General features: G+C 39.9%; 1 protein-coding gene and 1 long non-coding RNA gene across 8 annotated transcripts in view; one reads left to right on the plus strand and one right to left on the minus strand.

Moving 5' to 3' along the window:
- Positions 1-7,472, minus strand: part of MINPP1 (multiple inositol-polyphosphate phosphatase 1) — a 42,082-nt gene extending 34,610 nt beyond the window's left edge. For all 6 annotated transcript variants that reach the window (XR_016222177.1, XR_016222178.1, XM_051823324.3 and 3 more), the window contains exons 1-2: positions 6,809-7,472; positions 4,578-4,775 (exon numbers count right to left, since the gene is read on the minus strand). Coding sequence is in view for 4 of the 6 variants with exons in the window: in XM_051823324.3 (XP_051679284.3) it covers positions 4,578-4,775; positions 6,809-7,430 (820 nt within the window). In the remaining 2 variants the exon portion in view is untranslated. The remainder of the gene's footprint in view (positions 1-4,577; positions 4,776-6,808) is intronic.
- On the plus strand, positions 6,240-11,218 carry LOC103351363 (uncharacterized). Of its 2 annotated transcripts, none has more exons than XR_519153.5 (3): positions 6,240-6,694; positions 8,894-9,253; positions 10,619-11,218. It is a non-coding gene; the product is annotated as an uncharacterized LOC103351363 (long non-coding RNA). The 2 variants fall into 2 exon arrangements; XR_016222184.1 differs by lacking the exon at positions 6,240-6,694 and adding an exon at positions 7,484-7,584.
- Positions 11,219-12,000: the final 782 nt, after the last annotated feature.

Here is a 12,000-nt window from a genome sequence, read left to right on the forward strand (position 1 = left end):
ATCCTTTGGGGGCCAGTGCCGTGGCTCACTTGGTTAATCCTCTGCCTGTGGTACTTGCATCTCATATGGGCGCCAGGTTCTAGTCCTGGTAGCTCCTCTTCCAGTCCAGCTCTCTGCTGTGGCCCAGGAGGGCAGTGGAGGATGGCCCAAGTTCTTGGACCCCTGCACCCGCGTGAGAGACCAGGAAGAAGCGCCTGGCTCCTGGCTTTGGATTGGCGCGGTGCTGGCTGTGGCGACCATTTGGGGAGTGAATCCATGGAAGGAAGACCTTTCTGTCTCTCTCTCTCTGTAACTCCATCTGCCGAATAAATAAATAAAATCTTAAAAAAAAATAAGATATCCTTCTTCTCTTAGTTCTCTGCCACTGTCTTTCAAAATAAATATAATTTAAAGAAACTTTTGTCTATATAACAGAAAGGTTTCATGATTCCAATACCTAGAATAAGTACCATGTATAGCAGATGAAAGCTCTTGGCCCATTTAGACTCAAAGTTCAAGTTCTGAAACTATGAAAGTCAGGCCCAATAGTGTATTCTTTAATCAAAAAGAAACTGACTAAACAGGAGTTCAGCAAAAAAACTCTTTGAAGTATAGAGGAAAAAAAAAAGCTTGAGATTAAGACTGAGGTTATGAGTCCTAATTGTACCATTTATTATTCTGGGAAAGCCATTCAGGATGTTTGAGTCTCAGTGTTCCCACCTACAAAATATGCAGGTTAAACTATTTAGTTGGCAAGTTATAGCTCTGATTCATTTTGATTTTTTTTTTTTTTAGATTTGCAAGATTTTTTTATATACTGAAGGAAAAAAAGAGAGCCAGATATCAAGATCTTCCATCCCAAATGGCTGCAACAGCCGAGGCTGGTCCAGGCCAAAGCCAGCGGCCCAGAACTCCATCTGGATCTCTCATGTGGGTGGCAGGGGCTCAAGCAATTAGGTCATTCTCCAGTGCCTTCCCAGGCACATTAGCATAAGCTGGACTGGAAGAACAGCCAGGACTTGAACTGGCACTCCAATATGAGATTCTAGTGCCACAAGTGGCTGTTTAACATGCTGTACCAACACGTCGGTCCCCTCTTCTGACTTCTTGATCAATATTTTGGGACACCAAAAATATCTCAGATGAATCAGATTTAGATATTAAAAATATAAAGGAAGACAATAGAAAAATATAATAATATGGGGATAAGAGAGGATTTCTAGACAAAATAATAAAAGTCATAATGAAAAGAAAGATTGGACTACATAAAAGATGTAAACATCAATCAAAAGCACCATAAATACACCTAAGCTAAGCAACAAATTAAGAGAAAATATTAGGAATATACAATAAGAACTAATCTTTTGTCAGGCAGAATTAAAAGGTATAGAGTTAATATATTCATAACACATAATGGGTACTTATGATCAATGAGATAAACAAATAACCCAAAAGAAAATAGGTAATGTTAGGAAGATGCAAGTCTCAGAAGCAACCAAATATCTAATAAACATAGAAAAAATGTCCATTTTTAAATACAAATGAAAGCTAAATGCTATTTTTCATTAAATTTGGAAAAATTAAAATTACTAACATTTACTGTTGGATGAGATATGCAAAAATGATGATTCTCAAACTGTTGATATAATTTTTACTATACCTTCAGAAAACAAATATTCAAATATTCATCAGTGTTAATACAATAATTACAACTACATATCTTCTAGAGAAATTCTCAAGTGTAAATAACAGACTACAAGAATGTTCACTGCAACAATCATTTGACAGAGCTAAAAACTAGAAAAAACTTCAGTAAGAAATTAGTTTCTTATAAAAAGAATTTGGATTGTATTAGCTCCAGCCTCTAATAGCAGTAAAATCTGATAGGTTTTTACTGCATTGAACCAAAAATTAAGTCATATATCCTATGAAATTACATATAATTTGAAAGAATGTGACAGGTCTGTATGTATAGACATACACTGTTACATAAAAATAAATTACAGAAAATATTCACTATATCACACATCTATGTAAATAAAAAAGATATTCAAATAGCTCAAATATTTACTGAGCAGTTTCTATGCCAAGTACTGCACTAAATGCTTTGAAAGAATTAATCACATATAATCCTTTCAATGATCCTCTGAGGTTAAGAGTATTTCCTATACCCATTTTATAAAGAAGCAAACTACGGCATTGAAACATTAAGGAAGTTGCTAAAAATCCGTTGGTCAATACTAGAGTAAGGTCAAGATACAAACACAAACAATCCAGAATGCACAATTTCAACCACTTATGCATATATTTTCTCCAAAAAGAAGTTGCTCTCAGTTCCCATTAACAAAATAAAAATTCTTTGCCTGTTTTCAAAGACTTAAAAATATTTTACAAAAAAATCTTTTTCAACGATCTAAATGCTCACTGAGAGAATAATGACTAGATACCAATACAGTTGTATAAGAGTATTCTAAACTTAGGGCTAGAATCAAAAACATTAAATAAAAAACAAAAAGTGGTGCATAAAAAAATCAAATTTCAGAATCATACACTTGACTACTGTTACCTCAAAAGATTAAATATCTGAACAACTACATCCCATTTATGTTCAGAAACACACAGAAACTGGCCTGGTATAATTTAAGCACTCAATTTGTGATGCTGAATACCTGTGGAGAAAAAAGAAGGAAATCCAGGAAAGGAACTACAGGGCCTCAATTTCCTTTTTATTCACTTGAAAGGCATAGTGTCACAGATCTCCCACCTGCTGGTTCACTTTCCAAATACAAACAACAGCTGGGACTGGCCAGGCCAAATCTAGGAGGTAGGAACTCAAACCAGGTCTCCTACCTGGTGGCAAGGACCCAAAAGTACTGGAGCCATCACCAGTTGTCTCCCAGAGTGCAATAGCAGGCATCAAGAGTGGAAGCAGGGCCTGGACATGAACCCAGGCACTCCAGGATTCTTAGCCCAGTGATGCTTAACTGCTAAGCCAAACGCCCACTCCTGGACCTCAATTTTAACTGAAACATAATGTTAAAATTTGGTAAAACTAAACTGTGAATATATATTCAGTACATTAGACTTCATTCTTATCTATATTTCACAATAAAATACATAATTTTTAAAGCTCTAGAGGTGACCTGAATGTATAGCCAGTCTAGGGAAAGAAAAAAAAATTTCAAATACTAGTCTAGGCATATTCCTTTTTATAAAAAAAAAATTAGTTTTATTTATTTGAAAAGCAGAGTTATGAGAGAGGAAGAGACAGAGAGATCAATCTTCTATCCACTGGTTTACTCCCTAAATGGCACCAACAGCCAGGGCTGGACCAGAACAAAGCAGGAGCTTCTTCTTGGTCTCCCACTTGGGTGCAGGGGCCCAAACACTTGGGATACCTCCCATTGCTTTCCCAGGCACATTAGCAGGAAGTTGGATCAGGAGTGGAGTAGCTGGGACTCAAACCAGAACCCATATGGGATGCCAGCATCGCAGGTGGCGGTTTACCTGTGACAACACAACGCCAGCCCGCAACGTCTTCATGTTTTGATCCTTCTGAAGCATCCAGGCTCCAAGACGGATAGATTCTAATCTATTTTCCCCTCAACATGTCCTACTTCTAGTCTTCTGGAAAATGATTCAGAACATAATGAAATCCAGCCATTTACATATGTCGACATTTGCTCTACAGATAACAAATTGCTAGGAAACAGAAATATATCTTATTTTCTTAATTTCCCATTGCTAGGAGACCATGTGCCCTAGTTTTCTAGCTGCCTTCCCAGTATAATTATTATCAGTGTTCTATTTTACCCTCAAAGGGTCACAATTTGGATGACAAATTACACAGCTCAATCACTGCAATACCTTTTGTTATGACTGATTAACTCAGCATCTCTGTAAATGAAACCCTCAAAAGACATATGCCTCTACTTTTCACTTTGTAAAAACTTATCCTTCTCACATATTAGGCTATGATTTCCCTATTTTTAAAAAAGATTTATTAATTTGAAAGGCTAAGTTACAGAGACAGGGAGAGACAGAGAGATCTTCCTTTCACTAGTTTATTTTCCAAATGGCTACAACGACCAGGACAGGGTCAGGCCAAAGCCAGGAGCTTTATCCAGGTTTCCCGCATGGGTACAGGGGCCCAAGCAGCACTTAGGCCAATTTCCTTTGCTTTCCCAGGTCACTAGCAGGGAGCTGGATTGGAGGTGGAGCAGCCAGGACTCAAACCAGTGTCCAAACAGGATGCCAGCATCACAGATGGCAGCTTAACTGGTAAGCCACAATGATGGCCCTGATTTTTCTACTTGTATCACTTTATGAAGAGATAATCTAAAAAAAATGCTTGCTTTATACTTAGAATCTGAGTCCTCCAAAAAAATCCAGTACAGCAAGAATCTTCTATATCAATTTACAAAAGTCAAAGAATGTGAGTGTAAATATAGCAAAGCATGAGGTATACACTTTTCCTGACTCCTTATTTTCTTAACATAAATTGGCCTCAAAAAGGATAACTATTTTCTTATTTTGTGATTTTCATAGTTCAAAATTATTTAAACCAAAGTTCAAATGACAGATAATAAGCACAATACCTGCATTTAAATCATTTACTGGCACTTGCAAAGTAGCTGCAACTTTTTTTAAAATGTTCTGCATTTCTGGTCCAGTTTTGAAGGCTTCTACGTGATAAAGAGCCGTAGCATTCCTTTCCACTTCAGTTAAAAACTTCTCACAATGATCAAAGAATCTCATCAATTTATCATTAATCCTTGGAGGTCCACACTCCATATCTGAAAGGAAAAAAGTTTACATAGGTGTAAATCATTCACATAAATGACAATTTCAAATTATTTAAAATTTTGTTTCAAGTGTGAAAAATGAATACAATTTAATCTGCATGTATAAGTTTATGCTGGAAAAAGAGTGAAATTATCTCTCGTTTACAGTAATTATGAAGCATGAGAATATGCTAAAATGACTAAAGAGAGCATCAAGTATATATATTAATAATGTGTTATAAAAAACTGTGCAATGAAATAAAGGCAATTGAAATGATTTTTATAATAAAATTTTTATAGAAAAATTAGAAGTCAGAGAAGCATAAAACTGCTAAGACAGTAAACTTCAGAAAGCACAGAAAACTTCACAAAGCAAACTAAAAATTAGCAAAGTTTCCAACTCCAAAGTTAAAAAGAATTCAAGAGATTAGATCTGTTTTAATATTTCAAACACAAGTCTAAATATAGTATTTTATTTTCTCAATTAACTTTCCTAACCCTGTTTAACTTTACAAAAGATTGAGCTTTGTGCCAAAACCACAGACAACAGCACAAAACACATTAATGTTTCAGTTGACTGTGTTTCACTGTGCTAAGTGCTTTTGATTTGGTTTATTCTTTAACTGAAGCTTCCAGATAACTTTCCATTTAGAATTTAGTAAATTAACGTTATTTCCCCAATTCAACAACAAATATATATTGGAAAAACATTCATAATCATTCAATTGCTGGGATATCTGCTAATAATTTCTCATGAGAATACCAGGTATATAATTTCTGTACATAACATGAGAAAAATATAGTTAACACCATTGTGTTGATGAGTCAGATATGTGTGCAAAAAAAGAAAAAAAAGAGATGTCTAATTATGTCCCCAGAAATGGAATTTCTGCCCAGTTTAATTACTAACTGGATTACAGTTCTTCAAAAATTATCTTGAGTAGGAAAACGAGAATTTTGTCATCCTTTTCTGTGGCCTCAAACTGTGATTCCTGAGTGGGTCTAGATATTTCATCCTTGTTTTTATCTAACTACTGCTCTTTAAACAGAAACAAAGGCATTGTTCTGTTTCTAATACAAACTCTCATTCAGTGGCCTCCCTCAAAAGCCCGTGGATATACACAACACGCAAAACAATTGTCTACGGATGATAATGAAGTGGCTAGGCAAAGCATTTAATCCCTGAGACTGGATATAGTGAAAGGTGGGCTAATCCTGAACTATTGTGATCCCTCACTTTGTACTGGACAGATGCCAGTATCCACCATGCCATCTGAAGGCGACAATTCATTAATTCAAAGAGTTCTATTACACAACTATGTTCTCCCTCACCATTCAGCTAATTTAAGGGATTTATAGGGAATTGTCACCCATGTCAATAGGAAACATCCAACTGTAATTAAAAGGCATGATTCAACAAGTGACTAAGCACAAGTCAGCCAAATGAGTTACCCACAGAGCAATAAACAACACGACAGTCAACAAACAAACCCCTTGCAGATGGTTTAACTGCTGCAACAGAAAAATGGCAAATCAACCTATAGTTTCTCACTTGGGCTTTGAAGCTAAATGTTCCTCACTTCAACTCTGACCTTAACACTAATTTCTAAGAATCATAAACCATTAGCTTGTTGATCTAAGACAAACAAGCAAATAAAACCCAACTAGTATCAGAAGCAATGCCTGGGGAATCCCGTTCTAGACGTAATTTCTAGAAAGCGTGTCCAACTGTGAAACTACCAGCCAGGGGAGGGGAGATGAAATGGGACGGCGCTCAGAGAGAAGCAATTCCACCTGGGGACGGGAGATGAAAAATCTCCAGGGAGGGATCGGTGTGCCTCCTCTCCCGCTGGATGCCCAACGTCTACGACCGCACAGAGCACGCAGAAATGTGCTCAAGTCACACCAGGTCAAAGAGTAAGTGAATACAGGTAAGAGAAGGGAGACAGCCAAGTCTGGAGCATCCCGGGCCCGAGGACAGGGGAGCCGAGGAGAGGCTGGGGCCGAGGAAGACTCCAGGCCCCGGGGGAGCACCGGGCGGTCACCTGCGACGTCCGGCGGCGGCAACCCAGGGTGGTAGTGCTGCCACAGCCCCTGCAGGAAGGCGGCGCCGCTGTCCACGCAGCGGTGCTTGGAGCTGGTGAGGAGACGGAGGCGGCCGTAGTTCTCCCGGCTGAAGAGGGCCGGGAACAGCGATGCCAGGCGTAGCGCCAGCTGTCGCATGTCCTGCCGTCCCTTTTCCACCAGCTGCCCGTCCATCCAGTCGGCGTACCCCAGGGGCCAATCGGCCAGCGCGGCGCCCAGGTCGCGACCGCCCGCACTGCCGCGGCCGCGGGCCTGCAGCAGCCAGTGCAGCTGCCTCAGCTTGCGTATCTGTTTAGCCGTGGGGTAGCGGGTGCCATGGCGGATGAGGGCGACCAGCTGCACCGGGGTGCAGGTGCCCTCCAGCAGCTCCGGGTCCCGCCGCGGCGCCTCGGGGTCCAAAACCAGCCCGGGGTTGACATCCTCGTAGCGAGTCTTGGTGCCGAAGTAGGGGCTCAATACCGAGGCCACTGGGTCGCTGGGCCCCAGGAGAGAGCAGCGCGCGAGAGACGAGAGCAACGCCGCAGCCAGGGCCACGGCAGGTGCTACGGCGGCCCCGAGGCGGCGGCCGGAGGCGCGGAGCATGGTGCGGTGCGGCCCGCGGAGGGCTACGCGCCGGCAGCTGACGCTCAACTTCCGGCTCCGGCCGGCAAGGGGGAGGGCCCTGCGGCCGCTTCCGGCTTGTGCCAGCTTGTGATGGGCTGCGCTTCGCCCTCCTGGTGGTGGCTGGCAGAGGGAGGTGGGTGCTGGCGGAACAGGTGCTGTGGCTCAGGTGGAGCCGGCGAAAAACCCCGAGGCGGCTGTGGCTGAGGTGGAGCCGGCGCCGGCTGACGGGAAGCGTGGGCAAGCTTCCTATTAGCTGACGCCTCCGGGACAGACTCGAAGGTTTCCCTCGCGTTTGTAGTTTGCTGAGATGTCACCGAAGCCCAGTCCACGCCTTAGCCTCCCAGGTCGCCAAACGGAACGTCTTTTAGCAGAGGAGTCTAGTATCACCATCCGTACCTGCTTCTAGTGGGGATTTACATAGCCCCTGAAGCACGGGGAGCAAATCCACCTGAGGTGCTTGCTGACTTGCAGAGCGCTCAGCCTTGCTGCGGGATGCCTCTGGAAGCCCAACTTAGTTCACCCGCTCCAGTTTGAAACTCCGCCGAGAATTTGGCCTACTTCCCCAGAAACTTGAGTCCCGAACTTTTGGCATTACCTTGACCCTGACTGGCAGAGCTGACACAAACAACAAACAGGGAGACAGCACCCAAGAAGTTCAGCGCTTGCTGATCCCCAAGGCCTGGAAAGTGGAGACGTAGTAATCCTGATAACTTGGGCCCACTCAGTCATGGCTCCACAGGTTCCCTCCATTATCCAGCATGAGCTCGACTGCGGTGTGAAGCAGACCTTCACCTTATTGGCCACCCCTGCAGGCCCTCACTCTCTTCCCGTGTAGCTATATACTGAAATCACCTCAGGACTTCTTTTTCTGTTAATCCACTGTCCTAACGTTTTGCTAGACTCTTCAAAGGACTTCTAAAATAGTCATTCCACTCTTAAAATTCCATGAGGTTTTATATAGTGTTTTAGTTTATAACCATCCACTGTACTTTTAAAGGCGTTGTTGGAGTTGTTTTTCTGATGGAGAAATAACGAAGAAAGAGGGAAAGGCTGTATTCTGTGGGGGAACACTAGGTTCTCCATGTAAATATAATGTTAAGAACATTGATTCTGAAGTTAGACTTTATGGTCTTAAAAATTTCAGCTTCGTCACTTAATAAACTTTTGCTTTTTTTCTACCTATAAAGTGGGAATAATAACACCTGTGCTATGGAATTGTTGAGGGGATTTAATGAGATGGTGTACATTAAGTCTTTCATCCTTTGCCCTAAATTGTCAGTTTTTCATAGATACCTGTTATCTCACAACTACAGTAAGCAACTAATTTTATGTCTGTGCCAAGAAAGTTTTAACTCTGCTATCTTACTTCCCTGCTGTTGGCCTCATTCCTCTGTTAACATTTGTCAGTTGTTGATTTAGAGCTTATTTGCATTCTGTTGCAGGAGAAGAAGCCAACAGAAGATAGGTCTGTGTATGTGGGTGAATGATCCATGCTTCAACAGCTTGAACTCTTCAGCCTTGCTTGAAGGGGGAGGCCACATGGATCACAAGCTCTGAATATTGTAAGATACCTTTGTGCAAAAGGAATCACACCATCACTGACAGTTATCCCCAACTTTGTTCTCCAGCATAGCAAAACTAAGTCGAATTGCATAAAACTGTGCTTCAATTGATGTAGAAAACTTTGCTGAACCACATATAACCATGGAGTTTCAGTTTCAGTTGTTATGCCTTACAAGAGGAGTTATTTTGCAGTGACAAAGCTTCACTTCTGATGTCCTGACACATCGTAGGACTTTGAGGTTGGTAATTCTTTTCATCAAGTTTTGGTTACAAATCATCCACAGACTAAGGAACTAGTTCTAAAATTTTATAGTTTTAAATTATTTATATTCTTTGCTACTCTCATTTAATAGAGGGAAATCATGAATATATACACTTTCTAGTCCTGTTCCATATAGTGATTTTCCTGGACAAATTATCACTATTGCTTAGCAACATAATTTCCTCCAGAAATTAATCCAAATATATTGTTATTAATTAATTTGTTATTAATTAATCCAAAATATATTGTTGTCCCATCACAAAGATAAATAATGAATTTCCAAATCCTAGTAAAACTAAATCTCTTCTCCCTTTTATTTCTGAAAAACAGGCATAGATGATCACAGTTGTATTTTAGCATCTTGTTTTCTTCTGGAATGTTTTCCAAAATTGAAAACTCTCTTTGAATCATTGGGTCTTTCTGACAAGTGGTTAGCTGACTTTAAAGCCATTAATGTCTCCTTATTCAAAAAAATAGAGAATTTTCAGAACAATAGTTCTGGGTTTTTGTTGTTGTTGTTCTTTATGAGGAAGGCAGTTTTTTACTAGTCATTCAATGTCATTTTCACGTTGCCTCAATAGTCCATGCATGAGCAAATAATCTCAGTTTTTGTTTGGTTTTGTTTCTTGCTTGGATTGAGTTGTTTTGTCTATATTAACATATCACTGAGTAGTAAAATGCAAACATTATTTAATCCCAAAAAGCAATGTAGATACCTGTGGATTCATATGCTTGGTTGCAATCACTTGGTAAACTGGACAGTTCACACTTGAGCGGTAGCAACCATGATAGCTCCACAAGTAACATTCTTTATTATTTCACCTTACCCTTCCTGTCTTACTTCCCATACTGCCTTGTCTGATTATATACTCCAAGATATAAGGCAGACTCTGCTAAATAATCCATTAGTTAATACATTAAGTGCAGGGACTGTAATGAAAATGTTCATCCCATATCTTACATTAAATTTACTGTCAGCAATTATTTGTAAAAGATTTTATGACCTACTTGTTAAATGGGTGTGTGAATAAATGAAATTAGAAGCACATAGTGTGGGAAGCTAAAGTAAGGAAATAATATTATTTTGCATTTATGCAGTATAATTATCTCATTTTATTTTCCCAGCTATCCCATGACACTGTAAAACAATATTAATATCATGTTGTGGGTGTGAAAATTGAGTCAGAGTTTAGATGCTTTGCCTAATGTCATCCAATAAGTCTTTAGCAATACCAGTTCTAGATTGTGGTCTGTGGAAACAGAGCTATCCCGTGTTTCTTTTCTTGATACCTACTATATTACTGACAAATTAACACTGACTTAAACTTGAAAAAATTCATAGAAACAGACTCCTAAGACATACTCAAGAAGGAAGAGAAGGGGCCAGCACTGTGATGTAGTGGGTAAAGCCGCTGCCTGCAGTGCCAGCATCCCATATGGGCACCGAGTCCCAGCTGCTCCACTTCTGATCCAGCTCTCTGCTGTGGCCTGGGAAAGCAGTAGAAGATGGCCCAAGTCTCTGGGCCCCTGCACCCACATGGGAGACCCAGAAGAGGCTCCTGTCTTCAGATTGGCGCAGCTCCAGCCATTACGCCCATGTGGGGAGTGACCAGCGGATGGAAGACCTGTCTCTCTCTCTCTTTCTCTGCGCCTCTTCCTCTGCCTCTCTGTAACTCTGCCTTTTAAATAAATAAATAAATCTTAAAAAAAAAAAAAAAGAAGAAAGAGAAAATCTGAATAGAACTATAACAAGTAAGGAGATTCAGTTAGCAACCAGACACCTCCAAATAAAGCCCAGGACCAGATAACTGCACTGTTGAATTTTCCCAGACATTTAAAAAACCTTAACACTAATCCTTCTCAAACTCTTCCTGTAAATAGAAAAAAAGGATGGAATACTTTCTAACTCATCTGTGATAATAAAACCAAAGACATGAAAATTTTTCACAAGTATCCCTTATGACTATAGATATAAAAATACTCATCAAAGGACTACTAAATCAAATTCAGAGTGTATTAAAAGTATTATATATCATGATCAGTGGGATTTATCCTAGAATTTCCAAGAGTGGCTCAACATGAAATTCAGTACACTACACTATGTTGATGGAATGAAGGAGAGAAAAACACAGGATCATCTCTATCAATGTATAAAAACAACAAAAAGACTTTTTAAATTGGCAGAGTATTTAACTAGACATTTCTCTGAAAAGATGAAAATGACCAAGAAACATATGAAGACATGTTAATTAGAACCACAGTGAGATACTACTTCATACTTACTAGGATGGCTATCATAAAAAAGAAGAAAATAACTAGTGTTAAAAAAATGTGAAGAAATCAGGGCCCTAGTACATTGCTGGTATGAATGTAAAATGGTGCAATCACTGAGGAAAATAGTATGACAATTCTTCAAAAAGTTAAAGTTAGAATTACCTTATGACCAAGCAGTTCCATCACTAGATGTGTATCCCAAAGAATTGAAAATGATACCTTAAACATGTACACATCAGTGTTTATCGCAATCTTTTTCACAATAGCCAAAATGTAGAAAAACCCATGTATCCATTAAAAGGTAAATGGATAAACAAAATGTGGTATTTACATGCAGAGGACTATTAAAGCCATACAAAAGAATGAAGTACTCATACATGTTACATCATGGATGGATGTTGAAGATAGTATGCTAAAGGAGTAAGCCAGACACAAAAGGAGAAATACTAT

Source organism: Oryctolagus cuniculus, chromosome 15 (genome assembly GCF_051225735.1).
Source record: "Oryctolagus cuniculus isolate XC-2025 breed Fujian yellow rabbit chromosome 15, ASM5122573v1, whole genome shotgun sequence".
Lineage (NCBI taxonomy): Eukaryota > Metazoa > Chordata > Mammalia > Lagomorpha > Leporidae > Oryctolagus > Oryctolagus cuniculus.